General features: G+C 47.2%; 1 protein-coding gene across 5 annotated transcripts in view; it reads right to left on the bottom strand.

Moving 5' to 3' along the window:
* IL1R1 (interleukin 1 receptor type 1) overlaps positions 1–25,635 on the bottom strand; it is an 86,281-nt gene that overhangs the window by 26,689 nt on the left and 33,957 nt on the right. For 2 of the 5 annotated variants that reach the window (XM_070475543.1, XM_070475537.1), the window contains exons 2-4: positions 8,614–8,765; positions 4,807–4,910; positions 563–629 (exon numbers count right to left, since the gene is read on the bottom strand). In XM_070475543.1, the coding sequence (XP_070331644.1) occupies positions 563–623 (61 nt within the window). In that variant the 5' untranslated portion in view covers positions 624–629; positions 4,807–4,910; positions 8,614–8,765. Of the gene's footprint in view, positions 1–562; positions 630–4,806; positions 4,911–8,613; positions 8,766–22,870; positions 22,943–25,635 lie in introns of those variants that run through there. The other 3 variants (XM_070475541.1, XM_070475545.1, XM_070475552.1) reach the window with 3 other exon arrangements.

Raw genomic sequence — 25,635 nt, 5'->3', positions numbered from 1 at the left:
TATTTACTTATCTAAGGTATTGCCTCTGTCCATTACTGGAATGTAAACCCCATGCAGACAGATATTTCTGTCTGGATCATTCATGGCTGTGCCAGTAGCAGTGCCTGGCACATAGTAGGGCTAAATGCATTTTCAGTAAGAGAGGGAGAGGGGAAGAGTGAAGATGAATAAATGGAGAAAATAAAGAATTGTCAGCTGTGGGTTCATAAAGACTGCATTTTACACCTCTTCCAAATGAAAACCAGGAGCCCCCGGATTATACTCTTTAAACAGCAACAAAGTGGGGAGAGACCTGGACTAGACATTTGTGGCATGGATTACAGCTCTTGCTCTGAAATAGCCTCATGACCGTGGGCTCCTAACCTCCCTGGGCTTCAGCTTCCCAATGGACATATGAGAGAATGAAAAGTAAAGATGTTGAAAGGGTATCCAGCAATACAGTTCTGTGACCTGGAAATCCACAGACACAGGTAAGAAAAATGATGCTGTTAAGGAAGGTACCACAGGTATTCTACGTAACAGATTTTCTTAGCAGACAGGCACAAGGAAATGCTTTACTCACCGGCCTCCAGAGAAGGAATCAGTAAAGTGATGACACAAAGAAGCCTGAGTAATACTTTCATATTCTCCTGGAGAAACAAACAAACAAAAATTTTAAGTAACTATTCCCCCCAAATCTCTAAAGCTACATACATTGACTCCCCACCTGGCTTCACCCTCACCCCCAAGTCACACTGATGGGCTAGTCTCCCTACATCATTTATGTGATCATGCTTTGTGATGCAAGATGGATAAAAGGAGGATGAAGACTTTTAACAGAATTGGGGACGAGCTGACACAATTAAAGATGACCAGAACTTCCATCATTTGTGCCATCATTCATTTCCATTTAATTTCCCCCAAATCCAACCTATGCTACACCCCAAGTAGACTACTCACTAGACCATAAAGCATCTTGCCTCTACTTATATGGATCTGTTCCCCACCTAGAACATAGTCACTGTCAGGACCCATATGCAAAGCCCCAAACTTCCATATCCTGCAAAAGGTCACACCTTCCCTTTATAATGTATGACATTAAACCCTTTGGATGAAGTGGCACAGCTGCATAGAAATGAACCAGAAAGACCAAAAGAAACAATAACAATATATTACAATTGGGTTGGTCCTTATGATTGGTTGTCTTCTTTTCTGGGGCTTGCTAGAGCTTTCGATTTAAAATTTCTACAATAAACATGTATTAATTTTACCACAAAAAAATAAAACCTCCACAGCCCCTCTGCATATTTAGAAGGCACATCAACAGAGCAACAGCTACAACAGGTATTGATCAGCCACTGGGCTATGTATTAAACCGAGGTCTTGGTGGTGGTTCAGTCACTAAGGCGTGTGCAACTCTTGCGACCTTGTAGACTGTAGCCCACTAGGCTCCTCTGTCCATGGAATTTGTCGGGCAACAATACTGGAGTGGGTTGTCATTTCTTCCTCCAAGGGATCTTCCTGACCCAGGGACAGAACCCAGGTTTCCTGCACTGCAGGCAGATTCTTTACAGACTGAGCCACCAGGGAAGCCCCTGGTAACCTGTGATTTTAATTTCATAACATTTTATCCATATACATGGCAGGCGGCATAATCGGGTCAAGCATTTGACTGATGCCAGAAGGAAAGCATGCCCAGGGCTTTATCCATTAAACATCACTAAAATAATATCAATTGGAATTGAAAAAGGAAAAAAAAATGCTCCTTTTGCCTACCTTTCTAAACTACTCAAGCCCACATGAAGTAATGTTCAGTATGGCCCCTTTCCTTTCGGAATGTTCCTGTTCCGTACTCCTGAGGTGGCGGCAGGGGGTGGGGGTGGGGTTGCAATTATGTGCACCAAACTCCAATCTCATGCTTCCAATGAATTTATGAAAGTGAGAAGTGTCAATTCACTCAGTCATATCTGACTCTTCGTGACCCCAAGGACTATAGCCCACCAGGCTCCTCTGTCCGTGGGATCTCCCAGGCAAGAATCCTGGAGTGGGTTACTATATCCTTCTCCAGGGGATCTTCCTGACCCAGGGATTGAACCTGGGTCTCCTGCATTGCAGGCAGATTCTTTACCATCTGAGCCACGAAGGAGGCCCCTAATGTACAAATTTATCCAACAACCTATGAATTCCTCATATTCCACAGGCCTCAGACCAGATTTATTCTCCCCACCAACCGTGCTCCCCACCTCAGTGATAGGGACAACGCTGCCACTTGCACGTGCACACACACACACTCTGCATACACACATGCACACACACACACTGTGTGCACGCACACACACACACACTCTGCATGCACGTGCGCGCACACACACACAGCATGCACACGCGTGCACGCGCACACACACACACCCCCAATGAGAGATGCCGGCTCAGTGACCCTGACGCCTGCCACCCCAGAGCTACTCTCTCCAGCACTAACCAGTCGATCTCCAGGGATTACCAAACTGGTTGAACCAGACATTACCAAATGATCAAGTCAAAACACCTGCGCTGGCTCCCAGTGCGCCCCAAACAGTCCGCAGCCCTGAGCACAGCTCCGTGCGGAGGCTCTGACTGCTCCCTTCAGACGCAAGCCTCCGCCTCCCTGTCCCCCCTCCCGTCCGCTGTCAGCCTTCGCCTTGCCCTGTGCTCCAGCCCCGGGGCCCTTGGCTCTGCCCTGCACCTGCCAAGGTGCCTCCCAATCCATCCAGTCTCAGCCAGGGTCACCCTCCTCCCACCACCCCAGGGAGCCCCCAGAACACTTGCCTGGCTATTCCTTCCTCCTCTGGGCCCCCACAGCCACCAGCATGAATGTAATAACACATGTCATGGCCGTTACCCCAGGACAGGAAGCCCCACGGGGACAGGAACCACAGCTTCCCTATCGCTGCATCCAGCACTGTGCTGAGCTGGGAATTCAGAAGCCCACGGTAAGTGCTCACAGAATGAGTGAGAAAATGAACTAAAGAAATAGCTGTCCTCTATACCCAACCTTGGGGGCAGTGTCCAGGGCAGACCATATAATCTCATGCTTTGGGGAAAAATCTGTCCTTTTAGTTTTACAGAAGATGAGACTTGCCTACATTTTTTCCGTAGCCATAAGTTAAGTAACACAAAATATTTTAACTAAGACATCACAAACCCAGATTCTAATAACATGAAATCATTAGAATATTAGCTGAAAAATATTCTATTTAAAGGGGGAAGGGAGGGTGAGACAAATTGAGAGAGTAGCAGGGAAACATATACATTACTGTTTGTAAAACAGATAGCTAGTGGGAATTTGGTGTATGACACAGGGAACTCAAACTGGAGCTCTGAGACAACCTAGCGGGTTGGGATGGGGTGAGAAGTGGGAGGAGGTTCTGTAGGGAGGGGACATATGTGCACTTATGACTGATTCATGTTGATGCATGACAGAATCCAACACAACATTAAAACGCAATTATCCTCCAATTAAAAATGAATTTTTAAAAGTGGTATTAAAATGTATAAAAATGTTACAATGTGCTTTTAAAATACAGGCACACCTTATTTTATCGCACTTCGCTTTACTGTGCTTCACAAATGTTGTGTTTCATTTTTTTAAAACAAATTCAAGGTTTGTGGCAACCCCTCGTTGGTCCCCTCTCTTGGCACCACTTTTCCAACACCATTTGCTCCTTTCATGTCTGTGTCACACTTTGGTGATTCTCACAACATTTCAAACCTTTTCGTTTCTATTATGTTTATGCTCATCAGTGATCTTTGATGTCACTACTGTAATTGGTTTTGGGGTTACCACGAACCATGTCCATAAAAGACAGCAAACTTAACTGACAAATATTCTGTGTGTTCTGACATCTCCATCAACTGGCTGTCCCTCAATGCTCTCCTTGGGCCTCCCTGTTCCTGGAGACACAACAATATTGAAATCAGGCCAACTAATAACCCTACAATGGCCTCTAGGTGTTCAAGTGAGAAGAAGAATCAATGTGGCAAACGTCACTGTTGCCTTATTTTAAAAAATTGCCACGGCCATCCCAGTCTTCGGCAACCACTCCTGTGATCAGTCAGTAGCCAGCAACATTGAGAGCAGATCAGACCCTCCACCAGCAAAAAGGCTGTAACTCACTGAAGGCTCGAAGATGGTCAGCACTTTCTGAGCAATAAAGTATTTTCTAGTTAAGGTATGTACATCGCCTTTTTATCGCTCATTTAACAGACTGCAGTATAGCGTAAACTTTTACATGTGCTATGAAACAAAAAATTTGTGTGACTTGCTTTATTGTGGTGATCTAGAACCCAACTGCAGTATCTCTGAGGTGTGCCTGCAAACGCAGGGAATAAAAGGCATTCTAAGCATGAGAGACCAGCCTCATCTCAGGTGGCACAGTGGTGAAGAATCTACCTGCCAACGCAGGATTTGGGTTTAATCCCTGGGCTGGGAAGACCCCTTGGAGTAAGAAATGGCAATGCACTCCAGTATTCTTGCCCTGGAAAATCCCACGGACAGAGGAGCCTGGTGGGCTACAGTGCTCGGGGTCACTAAGAGTCAGACGCGACTGAGTTACTGAATACACACATACGCGTGCGTGCATGCAAGCCTGAGAAACACCTCCATTCCCATTCTCCTCCACTTACCCTCAGCATGAGGAAAATGATTTCTATACCTGGTTTAAGTCTTGAAACCTACCTCAGAGCAGTAAGGCCACATTCCTTAAATATCCTGTAATTCTGACATTTTATTCACATAAATTAGCCTTTTCCCAAAACAATCAAGATTAACAATATTGTCATCATATTTACCTTTAAACAGTACTTAGATTATCAAATGAGATAGGAGGCTTTGACGTCCTGCCGTCTGGCTTATTAACTCTTTCTGTCACCCCGAGGAAGTGTGTTTTAAATCTCTACAATACAGAGGAAGAAAATAAAGGGTTAATACATTTCCCAATTACCTATTCCAGGCCAATCCATAACCCACATTTGTTTATTAAAAATGAGATAAAGACATCACAAAGTCAACTGAATTCTGCCAGCTGTTAGTTACAAGCTCTGGCTTGCTCGATGAGTAGGCATAGAAGACAAGGAAGGTGCCAAGCTGAATTCATAGTGTGTGTGTCTGAAGATACATCTCCAAATGAATTTGTGGGCAAGCAACGTTTAATAACAAGTCCAAGACCAGTGTGATCTTGGACACAACTCCTCCTCATTCAGTTTCCTCGTCTATACAGGTGATGATGATTTCAGAGCCCTTTGTATCCTATCAGATACATAGAACACTTCCCAGGTGGCTCAGTGGTAAAGAATCTGCCTGCCAGTGCAGGAGACGCAAGAGACATGGGTTCTATCCCTGGGTCAACAAGATCCCTGGAGAAGGGAATGGCAACTCATTCCTGTATTCTTGCCTGGGAAATTCCATAGACAAAGGAAACTGGAGGGCTACAGTGCCTGGGATGGCTGAAGAGTCAGACAAGACTTAGCAACTGAGAATGCACAGCTGCACATACATAAAACACAGGAGACCAATCCCAGGGGTCCAGAGTTTACTTCACCTGTCCTGGAACTGTTCTGGGAAAAAGGAGGCGGTGGAAGACACCCCCTTCCCCTCTACAGGGGACTTTCTGTCCCCTGATGAATCCCTGCCATCCCCAGGACCCTAGGGCCAGGGGACCAGCTCCAGACCATAGGATGGGGTTGAGACATACAACCCAGGAAGCAAACACAGTGGAGAAGAAGCAGGTAAAGATGCAACATCCAAGGCCACACTAAACATGCTCCCAACCAAAATTAACAAAATCCCCCTGATGCCCCAAAGTGACACAAAAATTCCAAGAGCAAAGCCAAACCAGACTACCTTTCACCCTGAGAGTCCGTGAAAGGCTGGCCAAGTCAGAAAATCCCTCAGCAACATTCGTGTTCTGTTGTATGCCAGGCAGAATGGGAGTGCCAGAGGCAAAATAATTTTAAAAATTCAAAATAGAGACTTCCCTGGTTGTCCAGTGGTGAAGACTGTGCTTCCAACACAAGAAGCACAGGTTCGATCCTTGGTCGGGGAACCAGGGACCCCACATGCCTCTCAGCGTGGCCAAAAATAAATAAAATATAACTTAAAAATTCAAAATAAATCAAGTGAAATATAAAATGAGAACCTGCTCTTCAAGACGTTCACAATTTAAGCATCAGCCACATGTGCAGGAAGATCCCCTGGAGAAGGGAATGGCAGCCCATTCCAGTATTCTTGCCTGCAGTGTCCCATGGACAGAGGAGCCTGGAGGGCTACAGTCCATGGGGTCACAAAGAGTCAGACATGAGTGAGTGACTCACACTTCCCCTTCACTTTCACATGTGATCACAAGATACATCCCACATACCCACACTGGATAGAAGCTCAACCTCTGTGTCTCAGTTCCCCCTTTGGATAAAACTGGAACCGTGCTAACAGTATTTCTCCTTAAAGGACTATTGTGGGGATTAAATGAGCTACCACATGTGAAGGGCTTAGAACACTGTCTCACAAATGGTCACTCTGAGTTAACTGTTACCAGTCATCTCATGTTCTGATGACAGATATAAGTTCTGGTAAAATTATTTTTAGGTATCCATTCATTTGTTTACTCATTCACTGCTGAATCAATGACTGTATATTGAAGATCTACCACATGCCTTGGAAGGAAAGCTATGACCAATCTAGACAGCATATTAAAAAGCAGAGATATCACTTGCCGACAAACGTTTGTATAGTCAAAGCTATGATTTTTCCAGTAGTCATGTACAGATGCGAGAGTTGGGCCATAAAGAAGTCTGAGCACCAAAGAATTGATACTTATGAACTGTGGTGCTGGAAAAGACTCTTGAGAGTCCCTTGGACTGCAAGGAGATCCAGCCAGTCAATCATGAAGGAAATCAACCCTGAATATTCATTGGAAGGAGAGTTGGACTATAAAGAAAGCTGAGCACCAAAGAATTGATGCTTTTGAACTGTGGTGTTGGAGAAGACTCTTGAGAGTCCCTTGGACTACAAGGAGATCCAACCAGTCCATCCTAAAGGAGATCAGTCTTCGGTATTCATTGGCAGGACTGATGTTGAAGCTGAAACTCCAATACTTTGGCCATCTGATGTGAAGAGCTGACTCATTGGAAAAGACCCTGATGCTGGGAAAGATTGAGGACAGGAGGAGAAGGGGACGACAGAGGATGAGATGGTTGGATGGCATCACCGACTCAATGGACATGGGTTTGGGTGCACTCCGGGAGTTGGTGATGGACAGGGAGGCCTGGCATGCTGTGGTTCATGGGGTCGCAAAGAGTCAGACACAACTGAGCGACTGAACTGAACTGAACTGAACTGATGCTGAATTTGAAGTGCCAATATTTTGGCCACCTGATGTGAAGAGCTGATTCATTAGAAAAGATCCTGAAGCTGGGAAAGACTGAGGGCAAGAGGGAAAGACTGAGGGCAAGAGGAAAAGGGAGAAGCAGAAGATGAGATGGTTAGACAGCATCACTGACTCAATGGACATGAGTTTGCGCAAACTCCAGAGGACAGTGGAGGACAGGGGAGCCTGGTGTGCTACAGTCTGCGGGGTAGCAAAAAGTCAGACATAATCGAACAGCAACTGCATGCCTATGTCTATGCTTGGTCCTGAGAACAAGACTAGAAATACTGACCCAGGGGCTTAAGGAGCTCACCAGCCAGCAGGGAGAGTGGGCATGTCCACAGAGTCACACCACGATGCGGACAGCTGCCCAGAGCATGTGGTGAGCCTCATGGGGGGTGAGCACAGGGGAGATTCATCACGTTCCTGACCATAAGTCAGAGCTGAGGTGCAAGGCGGCAAAGCTTAGAGAGGCAGAAAGTGCCCAGAACATGCAGATCCTTGCTGAGGAGTGGGGACTGGAATCTGTAGGTGGCAAAACAACCAAAGAAAGGTTTTAAGCCACAGAGAGGTGTATGATCAGATTTTCTTTTTTTTTTAATGGAAATTTTGGCACCCACGTGGAATATAAACAGGAGATGGGTGAGGAGGCAGGGAGAGCAGGCAGCCAGGGAGGGGCCTTCCAGGTTGAGCAGGGATGCAGGGATGAGCTGCCAGCAGAGACAGATGGACAGAGTAGGGCATATCTGATATCTGAGACTCACTCGGAGGTGAGCCAGAGAAGCGGTGACTAAGTGGGTCTGGGACCCACTGGCTCTGAGTCACGCATGTGGTGCCAGCAAGGGGCAGGGCAGGGTGAGGCGGGTGAGTTCCAGCACCCACAGAGCCGAGGAGATGCCCACGGGGCTGTCACTCACTGCACCACCAGCCTGGGTCTCCTGAAACCACATGACAGACCCTGAGACCGTGAGACTTAGGTGAAAGTTAAGTGAAACCCACAAGGGATCCAGGACAACCTGGAGTTGAGATAGCTCAGACCTGCCCTTAGGAACATCATCACAAGATCATGGCTGGAGCTAAAGCGGGGTGACCCTGGGAAAGTGGATGGGCAGTGATTCTTACTAGGGTCACAGACCCCTTCAGAAGTCAGAAAAAACCATGGAGCTGTCCCAAAGAAAAACACACCAACAAAAATGAAATATTTTGTATATGGTGGGAGATAGTACAGAACTACCTTAAACACAGTGGGAAGCTTCCGCTGTCGATGAGAGAAGGCAGATGAAGCCCTGGGGTGAACCAGCCTGGTCACTGTGGAGAAGGTCTTTTCCTGTAGGAGGTGGGCCCGCTTCTTAGGAGGGAGTCGGCATTTTCAGTGGCCACAGCTGCCTGGGGCAAGGAAGAGCACACATGAGCGTGAACTTGCATGGAGACGGTTAAGTCATCCACCACTGCACAGGTCTCAAGGTGTCCAAACTAACAAAACAAGCTTGCAAAGCTGAGTCACGCATTTCAAGAGCACGTCCTTTGAGAAAACAGATTCAGGAAATCAAGTCGGGGTGAGGAGTGAGAGGTTGACAACCCCTAGTTTGTTTTAACTAAACACACACACCTGGCACTTTGCTCTACATTGGGGCACAGGAATGAGTCAAACCACCTCAAGGAGCCCATACCTTAAGGCACCTTGAGAATAGTGCTCTGAGAAACTCTCCAGGTGCCAGGAGAAACTTCCGGGCCCTGTATAAAAACAGGCTTCCTCTATGAATTGTCACTCTTCCTTTCCGCTCTTCTTTAACACCTGAGTTCCAAATTACATAATTTGCTACTGAGGTTGTATTGTTCAGTTGCTCCGTTATATCCATCTCTTTTCGACCCCATGGTCTGCAGCATGCCAGGCTCTTCTATCCTCCACTATCTCTTGGAGTTTGCTCAAATCCATGTCCACTGAGTCAGTGATACTATCTAACCATCTCATCCTCTGTTGCCCTCTTCTCCTCCTGCCCTCAGTCTTTCCCAGCGAATTGGCTCTTTGCATCAGGTAGTCAAAAGTATGGGAACTTCAGCTTCAGCATCATCAGTCCTTCCAATGAATATTCAGAGTTGATTTCCTTTAGGACTGACTAGTTTGATCGCGTTACAGTCTGAGGGACTCTCTGTCTGGGTGGCCCTGCACAGCATGGCTTATAGTGTCATTGAGTTATGTAAGCCCCTTCATCACAAGACTGTGATCTATGAAGGGGTACATAATTTGAGAAAACTTCAGAAAGCTGAGATGGGATTGCCCTTCTGTGACATCCTGCAGACATTTCATCATCCACTCCCTGGTCTGCAGTTTACTTTTAGTATTCTGGAGTCTGATATTTTATTTTTTCTTCACTTTCCCTCTTCCTCTTTGCCCCAGAAACTTCTTAAAAGGATTTTCATATCCACGCTGAATGGACTACCCTCTGCTCCCCCATCTCATGGACCTTGTGAAGTGTGTCACCTAGGCCACCACAGGCTCTTAGTCGCTTCACGTGGGGGACCCCCCCCCCAGTCCCCATCTTACTGGACGGCTCTACAGCACATGGCCCCCACCTGCCCCTGCTCTGACCATCTCCCTGGAATGAGGGCCCAGCCCTTCCCCTCCACCAGCACCGGGCCGTCTCCGCTCCCGGCTCATCTGTAAGCCATGTGTCCTTCTGCCTCCATGCTACCTCTACAGTGCTTCCCACGACTATCATTCAGTCCGATCCTTTCTTCTCCTGAGACTTCTGGTCAGCTCTGAGCAGATTCTCTGATGAACAGCCTCTCCCACAGGCTCCTGCATACCCCCTTCCTCCACAGTTAAGAGTGCCGAGTTACACAGGCTCTCCTTGACACCCTGCACTGGCTGCCTCGGGGACACAGGGCTCTGGCCACACTGGGCGGCTCCCCCCGTCCCTGGAGCTCCCTGCCTGGCCAAGAAAGAAGGGTACAGGGCAGACCCACTGCATCTCCTGCACTCCTGGGAGGAGGACCCCCCCTTACACATCCTGCATGTGCTAAGAGCTCAATAACACATGTAGAAGTCAGGGTGGAAGGAAGAAAAGAGGGAGGGAGGGAGGAAGAAGGAACCCACCCACCATCTTTGCACTAGACCAAAAAGGGAGCACCACCACCCTGGAATGATGCAGGGGAAGCATGCGCTGCCCATGAGTCAGAAAACAGGCAGAGGGGAGCCATCCCTGGGGCCGGAGATGGCTGAGACTTGCCCGGGAGAAGGTGGACCAGTGCTTAAGGCGTGGGACAAAGGCTCACAGCTGGAGGGGGCAGGAGGTCTGAGGGAGTGGGGAGCAGGAGCTGGACTGGAGACGGAGCACTTCAACGCCACAAGGAATTCTGGGTCAGCATCACCCTCCTTATCCAGAGGAAACAGCAAAGATTTCAAAGATGGTTTTGATTTTGAAATCGATTTGTAATAAAATTCAATATATCCTTTTATTTGTTATTTGTTGCTTTTTCCTTGTTGCTTTTAATATACTGACACATATATGTGGAGTCTAGAAAAATGACACAGATGAACTTTCTGCAAACCAGAAATACGGATGCAGACACAGAGAACAAATGTATGGACACCAAGGGAAGAAATGGGGTGGGAGGAACTGGGAAACTGGGACTGACATAGACATACTATCGGTACTATGTATAAAATAGATGACTAATGAGCACCTACTGTACAGACAGGGAACTCTATTCAAAATTCTCTGAGGTGACCTAAATGGGAAGGAAATCTGAAAAAGACTCCGTACAACTGACTCACTTTGCTGTGCCACAGAAACTAACAGCATTGTGAAGCAACAAAACACCGATAAAGAAAAATTATCCTTTTAGAAAATATCTACAGTCACTGATTTATTCCACCATGCTATTTCTTTTTCTTTTTTTTTTTTTTTTTTTTTTGGTTTTCAGTCCTGGGTCTGCTAATGTGGTTGTTTTTTTTTTTTTTTCCATTTATTTTTATTAGTTGGAGGCTAATTACTTTACATCATTGCAGTGGTTTTTGTCATACATTGAAATGAATTAGCCATGGATTTACATGTATTCCCCATCCCGGTCCCCCCTCCCACCTCCCTCGCCACCTGATCCCTCTAGGTCTTCCCAGTGCACCAGGCCCGAGCACTTGTCTCATGCACCCAACCTGGGCTGGTGATCTGTTTCACTCTAGATAATATACATGTTTCAATGCTGTTCTCTTGAAACATCCCACCCTCGCCTTCTCCCAGAGTCCACAAGTCTGTTCTATACATCTGAGTCTCTTTTTCTGTTTTGCATATAGGGTTATCGTTACCATCTTTCTAAATTCCATACATATGTGTTAGTATACTGTAATGGTCTTTATCTTTCTGGCTTACTTCACTCTGTATAATGGGCTCCAGTTTCATCCATCTCATTAGAACTGATTCAAATGAATTCTTTTTAATGGCTGAGTAATATTCCATGGTGTATATGTACCACAGCTTCCTCATCCATTCATCTGCTGATAGGCATCTAGGTTGCTTCCATGTCCTGGCTATTATAAACAGTGCTGCGATGAACATTGGGGTGCACGTGTCTCTTTTAGATCTGGTTTCCTTGGTGTGTATGCCCAGAAGTGGGATTGCTGGGTCATATGGCAGTTCTATTTCCAGCTTTTTAAGAAATCTCCACACTGTTTTCCATAGTGGCTGTACTAATTTGCATTCCCACCAACAGTGTAAGAGGGTTCCCTTTTCTCCACACCCTCTCCAGCATTTATTGCTTGTAGACTTTTGGATAGCAGCCATCCTGACTGGCGTATAATGGTACCTCATTGTGGTTTTGATTTGCATTTCTCTGATAATGAGTGATGTTGAGCATCTTTTCATGTGTTTGTTAGCCATCTGTATGTCTTCCTTGGAGAAATGTCTGTTTAGTTCTTTGGCCCATTTTTGGATTGGGTCACTTATTTTTCTGGAGTTGAGCTGGAGGAGTTGCTTGTATATTTTTGAGATTAATCCTTTGTCTGTTGCTTCGTTTGCTATTATTTTCTCCCAATCTGAGGGCTGTCTTTTCACCTTGCTTATAGTTTCCTTTGTTGTGCAAAAGCTTTTAAGTTTCATTAGGTCCCATTTGTTTATTTTTGCTTTTATTTCTAAAATTCTGGGATGTGGGTCATAGAGGATCCTGCTGTGATTTATGTCAGAGAGTGTTTTGCCTATGTTCTCCTCCAGGAGTTTTATAGTTTCTGGTCTTACATTTAGATCTTTAATCCATTTTGAGTTTATTTTTGTGTATGGTGTTAGGAAGTGTTCTAGTTTCATTCTTTTACAGGTGGTTGACCAGTTTTCCCAGCACCACTTGTTAAAGAGGTTGTCTTTTTTCCATTGTATATCCTTGCCTCCTTTGTCGAAGATAAGGTGTCCATAGGTTCGTGGATTTATCTCTGGGCTTTCTATTCTGTTCCGTTGATCTATATTTCTGTCTTTGTGCCAGTACCATACTGTCTTGATGACTTGTAGTATAGTCTGAAGTCAGGCAGATTGATTCCTCCAGTTCCATTCTTCTTTCTCAGGATTACTTTGGCTATTCGAGGTTTTTTGTATTTCCATACAAATTGTGAAATTATTTGTTCTAGTTCTGTGAAAAATACTGTTGGTAGCTTGATAGGGATTGCATTGAATCTATAGATTGCTTTGGGTAGTATAGCCATTTTGACAATATTGATTCTTCCAATCCATGAACACGGTATATTTCTCCATCTGTTTGAGTCCTCTTTGATTTCTTTCATCAGTGTTTTATAGTTTTCTATGTATAGGTCTTTTGTTTCTTTAGGTAGATATACTCCTAAGTATTTTATTCTTTTTGTTGCAATGGTGAATGGTATTGTTTCCTTAATTTCTCTTTCTGTTTTCTCATTGTTAGTGTATAGGAATGCAAGAGATTTCTGTGTGTTAATTTTATATCCTGCAACTTTACTGTATTCGTTGATTAGCTCTAGTAATTTTCTGGTAGAGTCTTTAGGGTTTTCTATGTAGAGGATCATGTCATCTGCAAACAGAGAGAGTTTCACTTCTTCTTTTCCTATCTGGATTCCTTTTACTTCTTTTTCTGCTCTGATTGCTGTGGCCAACACTTCCAAAACTATGTTGAATAGTAGTGGTGAGAGTGGGCACCCTTGTCTTGTTCCTGATTTCAGGGGAAATGCTTTCAGTTTTTCACCATTGAGCCACCATGCTATTTCTCAGGTGAATTTTCCACATAAAATAAGATGATTAACTCCCCCAGGAAATGAAGAAGCGCCCCCTGCCCCCTCGCCTTTATTATGTATGAAATTTCCCAGACTTGCTGACATCGTCTCCATAGCAGCTTCCAGTTGATGTGCAGAGGTGTAGCGGTGCACTGAGGTGCCCAGGTACTGCCTGACCCAGGGCAGTCACGGAGAGGTGAGGTGACCAGAAGTCTCGGCCAGTCACCCCCTCCATCACTCCAGGACAGGTGCAGCGAGAGTGAAAACAGGGCATCGCTTTCTACGATGCTCCCTGAAACAGCGAGCCATCAAGAACGCCCCAAGCAGAGTCGCCATTGCTTCTTGGGGTTAACATCCGGGAACCAGCGCGTCACAGCACAACTGGGTGGTCCACGGACCACAGCTGCAGGCTCATTAAAGATAAGGTAAAAATGAAAATCTGAGGCATAGAGCAATTTCCTACTAGATCCAGAAAGACAGACTTCAACGTGACTTAAATTAAGAACAGAGACGAAGTTTCACAGTTAACCATGAACGTCCTGGCCCCAAGGAAAGCCCCACTTCCGGGAAGGACGGACTTCATCCATGGCGCCTTCCTGTCACCGTGAGCAACTGCAATCCCAGTGCAGACAAAGGAAAAGAGACATGGTGAGGGTAGGGTGCTGTCATAAGAACCAGAGGGGTGTCCTCAAGGCCCAGAGTCCCCACACAGGGGGAGGGGACATTTGCTTCCACCTTGTAGCCACAGAGAGTCTATTACTATTAAGGCCTTCTTATTCTTGAGGAATTTCCTTCTTGTTTCTGAAGAATTCCCCCTCATTGTGAATCTTGTCTTCCAGGACAGAAGCCAGGCATGCAGGGGCTGAGGTGGCATACAGCGGACACACACACGGCAGGCACACACAGAAGATGCAGGAAGACACACGAGTGTCTGGGCTGCACTCTCCACACAGGGCCTACAGGGGGCCTTGCTATGTGGGGTTCAGGGGGTTTCTAGCCACAGTAAGCTCCAAGCCTGACTCCCCAGCCCACCCCCAGCCCCATCCCATACCGTGGGGGCCCTTAGCATGCCCACAGGCATACAGCCCTGGCCACTCTGCAGACCAGGCAGGCCCTCAGGAGTGGAGTACGCAGAGGACCACCAGGAAAGAGGCCTGCGTCCACCCTGAACTCCAAGGGCAGGCTATCTGGGCAGGGAGCTCCAGGGCTCCTGGGTTCTGGACCATCCTCTAAGCTCCAAGACTCCTGGCCATGCTGAGGCCTGTGGCCGGCTGATAAGCAGGGCAGAAGCCTCCAAAGTACGGGGTCTGGGGGACTTCCCTGGTGGTCCAGGGGTTGAGGGGCTTCCCAAGTGGCTCAGCAGTAAAGAATATGCCAGCTAATGCAGAATATGCGGGAGACACAGTTTAATCCCTAGATGGGAAGATCTCCTGGAGAAGGAAATGGCAACCCACTCCAGTATTCTTGCCCGGAGAATTTCGAGGACAGAGCAGCCTGGTGGGCTACAGTCCTTGGAATCACAAAGAGTCAGACATGCCCAAGCACTCACACCACACCAGTGGTTAAGCCTCTGTGCTCCCACTGCGGTGGGGCACAGTTTCAATTCCTGGTCGGGGAACTAAAATCCCACATGCCACACAACCAAAACCAAACAAACAAAAAATATAGGGCCTGGGTGGGATCTGTCTTATCCGAGTTTAAGGGAAGTTTCTGCAGAAACCCAAGGAGACATACTGTGGTCCTAAGGAGCCCCTCCCTCTTCCAGGGACCTGAAGTAGCAGAGCCCCGCCTCTCAATACAGAAGGGAAGTGAACTGAAAGTCGCTCACTCGTGTCTGACTCTTTGTGACTCCATGGACTATACAGTCCATGAAATTCCCCAGGCCAGAATATTGGAGTGGGTTGTCATTCCTTTCTCCAGGGGATCTTCCCAACCTAAATTGAACCCAGATCTCCTGCAGTGCAGACAGATTCTTTACCAGCTGAGCCATAAGAAGGAAATCCTGATGGTACTTCCCATGTTTCCACTTCATGCCAACTCACTCTCCACACTGAGTGTCTCCCTGCACAGACACAGATGGAATCATTTAATATGACTTCTCACCCCAAATATTAACAGACACAGCCTACATGTATGGCTGACATACTGGAGAAATACTCAGAGAATGGCGCTCTAACTAACTCACCTATAACAAAAAGAGACAGTGTATTAGTCCCCAGGGAAAGCAAAGACTATAAAGCGGATTCTTTAGCTTATGAAATGTCACCACCCACATGCTCTGTGGAAAAGTAGTGGAAACATGCATGGGGAATGGATTATGGTATTAAAACAAAGCCCATAGTGAGGACCTTCACCTCTGACAAGCATTCAGCCAGCCATTAAACAGTCAATATTCAGACTAAAAATGTTAGTTTTAAAGACAAGGCAATAAAAGAACTTATAAAGCCAGAGAACTACATGATGGTGGAAAATACTTTCGAATTCTATGTTTACACAAGTCTTTGTTTCTTAAACTAGAGCCACAAAACCCCAGAGAGAAACTGCCAACAGCCAGGGACTCAGTGTCTATCTTCCTGCAGCAATAATTCATGAGGATTTTCTGGGGGGAGTTTTGATATTAATATAAAATGAATTACATTCATTATTTTATATTAATATAAAATTGTATGTTTATATAATACATATTTACATTAATACAAAATTTTATATTAATGTAAAATAATAAATTAAATGTTATTTAAATATTTATTTAAATATACTAAAAACTTTTATATTAATATGTATCAATATCTTATATTAATATAAACATTTATATTAATATAAAATTAATTACAAATTATTTTATATTAGTAATTTTTTATATTAGGGGATACAGGACTATGTCATGAAGCAGAAAGAAAAGTCTCCAAGAGATAAAACATGAGACAAAAAATCATGCCTTAAGGTGACATCATGGCATGCTCAGCCGAGCATCCACTCCTGACTTTCCAAGAGGAACATTTTGGAGGTAAAATCTGAGAGGCATTGTCCTGGGCGAGCACCACAGTCACCTCTACTGGGTCCCCCTGACACCCCACACGGCTGGAGACTAACTCCAAGGACAGAGAGCACCCCAGGCGGGCTCTGCACCTGGAAGGAGAACTTGGACGTGTCGGCCTGGGGGTGACCACAGTGTGCTCCCGAGTGACACGACTGCTCCCGCTCTGCAGAGGTGAACAACACATCCTAAACCTCGACCACATGACCATGTGAGAAAGAGCCTTCCATGACTCTGACCAAACAAAACCATCCCACCAGAAGCGGCAGGAATGTACATCCTCCCCCAAAACCCCAAAGTCCAAACCCCCCCGAGGTACTGGCAAGCTTCCTATCAGCAGGCAGATCCAAAAATGTAGCTCACAGAACTGACTCAGTTACCCAAACAAACGGGGAAAGGAAAGTTTTTGGTTTTTATCGTAAGGATATCACAAACAGGACATGAAGATAAAGTAAAAATAGCCATAGAGGTTTCCAGTTGCTAGGAATTCTAAGCTTTCAGCTCTTACACAGCACCATATTGGTGGTGTCACATGGATTTTCAGGGAAGAGGTGAAACGAGGCAGGGAGGGAAGTGATTCCTGTCACAAGCGGGCTACAGACAGGAACGCCCTTGACCGCCAGGCTGGCGTTTGGCAAGGTCTCCACTCTGCCTTCCTCGGGTTCCTGGATGAGAGAAACCAGACTGAGTGATGGAAGTGAGCCTGGTCTCCATCCCTGGTGCCTTTTTAATCTATTGACCGGGGACTTCTGCAGAAACTAATGCCTGTGGCCAGCAGATTGTTATGTAAGTGAATATTGAAAGGTCTCCAGTCAATAACATCTGGGTAGCAAAAGGCGTTTCACTGTGTCTCTGGTCAATAATGTGTTGAGCACACTGCCTCGCCCCTTCCAGCATCTTATCCTCCAGCACAGCTCCAACCCAGACTCTTGCCAAAAGCTCTGAGACCGATTGCGGCCAAGACAAGACTTGCATAGTCGACAGAGAGAGAGAAGATGCCTGGAGCACTGGCTCCTGCTCAGGTGAGAACAGTCCCACTTCCCAGAGTGGGGTCCACAGATGAGTCTCTTGAGTCTCTGCAAGAATCTTTCAGTGTCTTCACTCCTGGGGTTTTTTTCTTACTGAAGTAAAACATGCATACAGTGAAACATGCAACAAATCTTAAGTCTACAATCCCATGAACCAGGACAACTGCAGACACCAAAATCAACCTCATCAGGATACAGACATTTCCATTTCCATCTCCTCTGCAGTTCCTGTGAGCCTCTGAGCAGTCACCTCCCGGTAATGCATGTGGCCCCACCAGGCTGATTTCTATCATCTCCTCTACAACCTTCTGACAGTTAGTGTGTGTGCACCCCGATGGCCAGCTCATACCTGCTAGTATTCTTGTTTAGCCACTAGGTTGTGTTCAACTCTTCTGCCACCCCACATAGAGTAGCCTCCCAGGCTCCTCTGTCCATGGCATTCTCCAAGCAAGAATACTGCAGTGGGTTGCCAAGTCCTTCTCCAGGGGATCTTCCTGACCCAGGGATCAAACCCTTGTCTCCTGCATTGGCAGGCAGGTTCTCTACCACTGAGTCACCTGGGAAGCTCCTGCTGCCATCCGTGCCTTGCTGTTTCAGGGCGCACACCTGCTTTAGTGCTTTCATTACTTACTAGCAACCGATGCAGCAAAAGCAGTGGTTCTCAATGGGGCCAGCACGCATCTCAAGGGAGCATTTTGGAAACTGTGGGGAAGGGGACTCTCTGGGTGGTCATTTAGTGGCAAAGACCATGGATGCCACACATCTGGAATAGCACCTTCCCAGCCAACAGTGAAGTCCTGGCCCTCATCCTGCTTAAATTCCAGGCTCCCACAGACCTTGATGCTGACAGAGCATCATTTACCACTTTGGGAGCCTGGCGCCCCTACTCCATCCTCCACTGGGATAAAATACATTTTGCTGGCACAATTTCATAGATAATGAATTTTCCTGGGATGCAATCACTGTGAAAACAGAGGGAAGACTGGCCTTCCATCACCACTCAGACCTTGATCACGGGTCAGTCCTCACCTAGGGGTGCATGGATCTCTGCCACACTGTGTCTGCTCCAGGCTACATGGGCAGGCATCCTGTAACCCTGCAATCAGTCTGCATAAAGCACCATTGACTTCATCAGACCGGCTGGGCCCTACACAAGCATTCATACACCAAAATACATCATTCTAACCCAAATTACTTATTTCTTACATATACTACCATGTTATTTGGGAATTATGTTGTAGCTAAGTTTTATTATATCAACTCAGAATTGTAAGGGGGGGGTTAAAATATTTTCATGAAAAGGGAGTATTCGTTTAGACCATGAAATTTTCGCACCTTGTTTTATGTCCCTGGACATGTTCCAGTGTCTCCTGATTTATAGTCTATGGGAACTTGAATAGAATTTGTATGCTGCTGTTGTGTGAAAACTGTATAAATCTTAATTTGTTAAATTGGTTCCTAGTGTTTTACAAGCCTAGTTTTCCTTCTAATTTTCTATTCATTCTATTAATTTTTGAGAATTTGATATTGAAACTCCAACTAAAAATATTAATTTATCTACTTAAAAATAACTGTAATTTATAGTGCAACTATATGTAATTTTGTTCTGTATTTTCCAAGTCTCCTGTCACTGTGTTATCATACTTTCATAATTTAAAAAAGAAAAAAGAAAAAAGGGTGGGGGGGGGATATTGGGTTTTGAGTGAAGTGAGAAGCACTAGTCTAAAGTGATAACATCTGACTCAATTTAACTCTTGGTCAGGAGCCATTGGCTGTATTTTCAGGGGTCCATGAGTTCCCTAGGGGCTCAGATGGTAAAGAATCTGCAGTGCAGGAAACCTGGGTTCAATCTCTGGGTTGGGAAGATCTCTTGGACTAGGGCATGACAATGCACGCCAGTATTCTTGCCTGGAGAATCCCATGGACAGAGGAGCCTGGTGGGCTATAGTCCATGGGGTTGCAAAAGCCAGACACCATTGACTGACACTTCCACCTCATGAGTTCTCTGGTTTGGGAAGCCAGCTGTGTGGAGCCTGGAATGTCAAGCTGCTCCTCCATCAACAGCACCCTGAGTCCCAGTGAAACCCAGCTACCAAACAGCACCGTAGTGGGGGTCATTTGAGAAATGGCCTGAAACTTGCTCTTTGTACCTCTTAAATGGGGACTGTCAGGAGCGAGTGCCTGCTTCCACCAGGAATGCTTTTGCATCTCCTGAGTGCTTCTTTCTCATCTTGAAGACATGGGAGGCTGTGCTATGCCAGGTGTCCTCTTTTCCACTGCCTGCAGGAAAATGTGTTGGTGTTGTCGACCTCAGCTACTCGTTAGAACCACGCTGGGGACTCTAGGAACATGAGTGCCCTGGGCACGCTCCGAGGTGCATGTTAGTTTGCTCTGCAGTCCCCTCCAGCAGTGCTGAGAAGCCGGCAGGACGGAGCACTGTGCTTTCTTTTGTTCCTGCAGCCCCACTGGGGTCACCCAATAAGGTGCGCACTGAAAGAGGTCAAAGTGTCAGTCACTCAGTTGGGCCCAACTCTGTGACCCCACGGACTGCAGCCCACCATGCTCCTCTGTCCACGGGACTTCCCAGGTGAGAAGACTGGGGTGGGTTCCCCTTGCCTTCTCCCAGGGGATCTTCCCAACCCAGGGCCTGAACCCAGATCTCCTGCATTGCAGGCCAGTTCTTCACCATCTGAGCTACCAGGGAAGCTCCTAAGGTACACACTAGTACCTATAAAATAAACAATGACCTACTTATACCCACAGCAAACTTTATCCAGTATCCTGTGATAAACCATAATAGTGCAGGACAGGGGGGAAGATTCAAGAAGGACAGCACATATATATCCTTACGGGTGATTCACGCTGTTGTATCGCAGAAGACAACACAACACTATAAAGCAATTATCCTCCAGTTAAAGATAAATTTAAAAAAACATAATGGGAAAGAATCTGGAAACTGAATAGTTGAATAACTGAATCACTTTGCTGTATACCTGAATTACTGTGAATCAACTATACTTCAATTTTTAAAAGTACATCAAGCTTCACCTTTTATACATTTCTAGATTTCACTTTGTCTCCACTTTAAAATAAATTTTTTTGATGTGTACCATCTTTATTGAATTTATTACAACATTGCTTCTGTTTTATGTTTCAGTTTTTCAGCCCTGTGGCATGTGGGATGTTAGCTCCCCAGACTAGAGATTGAACCTGCACCTCCTGCCTTGGAAGGTGACGTCTTAACCATGGGACCACCAGGGATGTCCTTGTCTCCACTGTTGTTTTGCTTTCTTCTCATTTTTAATTCATGGTGCTGAACTCCAAAGTATGCTAGTGACCCACAACCCTGGGGAAGCCGGCCCCTTGCCACACTCAGTGAGATCACTCTGCAAGTTCCCGCGTGCCACAGCCTCCTGGCTGCAACAGCGCTGCCTGGGGCCCCAGCACGTACTGGGGTTCAAGGGGGGCAAAGCTGCTCACACTGCACATCCTGTCAGCCCACCTGACATCCTGGAAGACAGGAAAACACAGGCAACTGCTGGCTGACAGCAGCAGATGGGGAGCAACAGAGGCAGAGTCCGTGACGACTCCTGTCCTTCAAAGCGGTGTGCTCACATTGAGTTTGTCACGTGTTAATGGCATAAAAATAACCCCTGTGCTTCCCTAACCCCAGTGCTATGGGAGCTTCACGGCAATTGTCCAGCTTTGCCACTTTGATCAGTGAGATGCTCTCCACAAGCTCTCTGCCTACTTCCAGACAGACACACCTGCCACAGATGCAGCCCAGTCACAGGCTCTCCATCTGTCCCTGTCCAGGAGCATGGCTGAGCCAGAGTGTATCGAGTGATGCCCAGGACAACCACACCTTGTCCACAGGGACAAATCTCCAAGAATCCCACTAGGCAGAGAGACCTCCAATGTCCTCTACTTCACCAAGCAGACTCCTGTCCAATCAAGGACAGCGATTAGCATCCATCTTGTTCACTACTCTATCCTCAGTACTTATTATAGAAGAGTACCCGGCACACAGCAGACACTCGATAAACATTTGTTAAGTAAACTGTTGTTTAGTCATTCAGTCATGTCTGACTCTTTGCGAACCCATGGACTGTAGCCTGCCAGGCTCCCTGTCCCTGGAACTCTCTAGGCAGAATACTGAAGTGGGTTGTCATTCCCTTCTCTGGGGGATCTTCCCCACCCAGAGATAAAACCCAGGTCTCCTTCATCATGGGGAGACTCTTTACCATCCGAACACCAGGGGGTATGACTACAACATACTAAAGGAAGTACTGAATAGGATATAAAATAGGTAAGAAAGAACCCACCTGCCGATGCAGGAGACACATGAGACGTGGGTTTGATTCCTGGGTCAGGAAGATCCGCTGGAGAAGGGAATGACAACTCACTTCAGTATTCTTGCTTGGAGAATCCCATGAACAGAGGAGCCCAGCCGGCTGCAGTCCATGGGGTCGCAGAGAGTCAGACACGACTGAGTGCCTTAGCACACAGCTTGTGGAGTCCAGAGGTCTCTGCCTCCTTCTGGGTGCCAGCCCTCCACCAAGTTAATCACCCCATCTAAGCTTCTGTTCCCTCCGCTGTAACAGGAGGGTGATAATTGCGTGTCTCTCGGGAGACTGCTGGGAGGATAAGAGCGGTAACTATAAAGGGGTTTATAAACTGTAAAGTGCTGCACATGCCTGTTGTGAATGAGTGTCATCCTAGTGTCCGAAGCCACACCACTCAGTGTCAACCTTCATCTGCAGGAGCCACAAGTTATCCTTCCCCACGGTGTTTAGGGCATTCATAACTATCTCCTCCAGGAGACAACCCTTTCGAGCCCAAATCCCTAGGAGGGCCACTCCCAAACCAGTTCAACTTGGCCGGATTAAAACGCCTGCAAGCAATTTACAGACACACCCTAGAGTAAACCTCCAGAAAGACTGCCAAGTTCCCCAAAGACAGATTTGAACAACTTTTACTCCTGGTTCACAGGGGAACAAAAACAACCACCGCCCCCCCCAAAAAGACCACCAAAAACAAAACACAGATTAAACTGCCATCACCTCCTTACAAGACAAAATGACAACCAAGAGTAAGAGAAAGGACGCTTGCTTTCTGCGCGCTGTGCAGATAAAAGGGACGAAGGTGCCAAAGCGACGGTCGCCCCTCCTCCCAACCCCAACCTCGCCCCCAGCCCTCCTACCTGGCGCCGGGCGGTCGCGTGCGGGGAGGCCGGGCGGGCGGAGGCGCCCTGGGAGCCGGCGCGTCACATCCCCGCGGTCGGGAGCCGGACCCGCGCTCCCCGCCAGCTCCGCCTCGCGCCCGGGGAAGTGCGGGCGCGGCTTCAGCTCGGGCTCCGCCGGGGCGGGGACGGCTCCCACTCCGCCCCACAAGGGAGCCGGGAGACCGCCGGCCCCTTCCGGTGCCGCCCTCCCCTTGGCATCCCCGCGCAGGACCCTGGACTGGACGGCGGCCGCGGGCGCGCCCCTCGGGACAGAGAGGGGACGACTCACTGTGACCTCGGCCCCGTGGATGTCCCCCACCCCCACGGCGGGGCCCCTGGGCACGACTTCCAAACGGAGTTCTGGACCCCAGGGATGCTCACACTCCCGTCCCCAAGCCTGACTTTCAGCCAGCCTCAGGCGCTTTGTTGAACTTCTCCGAACCTCCGTTTCCTCTTCCGAGAAGAGGGATCGAGAAGAGGGATCGTAACAGCACCCACCTTGTGGAGCAGTTGGCGGGGGTTCAAGGCGCTAATGCTCTCAACCTGGGACCTGGGGCAGACCTGCTGTTTTTATTGCTATTGTTACGTGCTCGGGAGAGAGAACAGCAGTGCCTGTGGTCCAATCTTGATATCAGACTTCTTGGCCAGACCTCGTGGGCTTTTGAGCTTAAAACTCACTTAAGTTCGTTTTGAACTCAGCGGAATGCAATGAATGGGTCACACCTACACCTTCGTGGGGAGGGCGGGCGGAGGGAGGAGGCTGAGGTCCCAGTGCACCCCTTGCTTCCCGTTTCAGTCTGTGCCTCCAGCCAGTGACTGGCCCCCAGCTTGTTTTGAGGACTTCACAGGCCGAACTCCCAGGAGACACGGAGTCAACGATGATTGTTTCCTTCCTAACAGAACACACCACCCCTTCCTATATCCCTTCCAGCCTGGGCAGACGCTGGTGTCCTTCACCCCTCTCTTGATACTCACATCAGAAACGCAGGAACTGAGCTAACCTCAGCTGCCCCAGATAATTCTGAGATGGAAGAAAGCATAAATCATCCAGCAGCCACAGCTCTTCTGCCCTAATGCCTGCCTTGTGACCACAAATGATGATATTTTCTTTTTTTTTTTTTTTTCTTTTTCTTTTATCAGGTTCCAGAGTTCATATGGTTCCTCTTTCTCAGAGGAACAAGCTTCAGTCTAGGGCTGGTGATCAAGCATTATGAGAACTCATCTCTTGTCCCATCCCGTAGTGAATCCCTATTTAGATGATGGTTCTCAAAACCCAACTTGCATGTTAGAATCACCGAGAAGATCTGGACTGCTGATGCTCAGATCGGTGTCATCAGAGTCTCTGCGGCTGAGACTCAAATATCAGAGTTTTGAAAGCTCCCGTGTTTGTGTGCTAAGTCACTTCAGTCGTGTCCGACTCTTTGCAACCCCATGGACTGTAGCCTGCCAGGCTCCTCTGTCCATGGAATTTTCCAGGCAAGAATACTGGAGTGGGTTGCCATGCCCTCCTTCAAGGGATCTTCCTGACCCAGGGATCAAACCCTTGTCTCTTAGGTCTCCTGCATTGGCAGGCGATTTCTTTACCACTAGTGCCACTGAAGTCCCTTGGATTACAAGGAGATAAAACCAGCCAATCCTAAAGGAAATCAACCCTGATTTCCTGACTGATGCTGAAGCTCCCAACACTTTGGCCACCTGATGCAAAGAGCCAACTCATTGGAAAAGACCCTAATGCTGGGAAAGATTGAAGGCAGGAGGAGATGGGGACAACAGAGGATGAGATGGTTGGATAGCATCACCAACTCAATGGACTTGAGTTTGAGCAAACTCAAAGTCTGGCATGCTGCAGTCCATGGGGTTGCAAAGAGTCAGAACTACCTAGAGACTGAACAACATGTGTCACCGTATACCCAGGTGATTGCAACGTGTGTGCAGGATTGCAAACAAGTGTGTGTCCAGACTTCTACACTGCTGCCGATTCTCTGCATCTTTCAATTGAAACTGCTTCATTGCTTGTGTCTGAGTGGCAGTTAATGAAACTGATATGGGGGGAACCAGCTCAACACTGCAGAACTAGCCCAGAAGCGATACAACTGTCTTAACTGTTTAGGCAATGGAAGTTTTTAAAGTCATTTACAAGTAGAAAGTAAAATTGATTTGTGCGATCATATAGAAATAATAATTACATTTTCATTTTTCTTTATGTTCTGATGCCTCCCACAAACCCCTACCCCAGCTGTTCTGCTAGATGCCTGGGCCCCTACACCCATGCGGGACCCTCAAAAAGCCCCCCATTGTCGGGATGAGACCTGAAGGCCTGCCCTTCTCACCTGTGACCACTGTTCTGTTGGGATCCTGAATTCATCATCTCCCACACTCAGCTGTGCTGAATGCCTTCCCTGGCTCCTCCTCCCTCTGTTTCCTAGGTAACAGATGTGTCCACCTGCCCTGCTCCACCCTGGGTTGGAGGCTTCAGAAAGTGGAGACTATCACCTAAGTCACTGTCCGGTCTGGTCTCAGCATCACACAAATGCTGTAGATGCAGCGTATACTTTAGGTCAGAGACCTTTCATGAAAATAATGACACATGTAGTGTGACAAAAGTGTGTGGGAAACAGAAACAACAGAACACTTCTGGAGTGTGTGTCCCTCACTACCCTCCCATCCCTGAAACTCTCACTTGGGAGACTTGACTGTCTGCTACCCCCTGGACCACCTTCCCTTAGAGAGACTGTGTGTTAGTC

This window comes from Odocoileus virginianus, chromosome 2 (genome assembly GCF_023699985.2).
Source record: "Odocoileus virginianus isolate 20LAN1187 ecotype Illinois chromosome 2, Ovbor_1.2, whole genome shotgun sequence".
NCBI lineage: Eukaryota > Metazoa > Chordata > Mammalia > Artiodactyla > Cervidae > Odocoileus > Odocoileus virginianus.
Note: the sequence above shows the minus strand (reverse complement) of the source record. Positions and strands in the feature narration are given on the sequence as shown.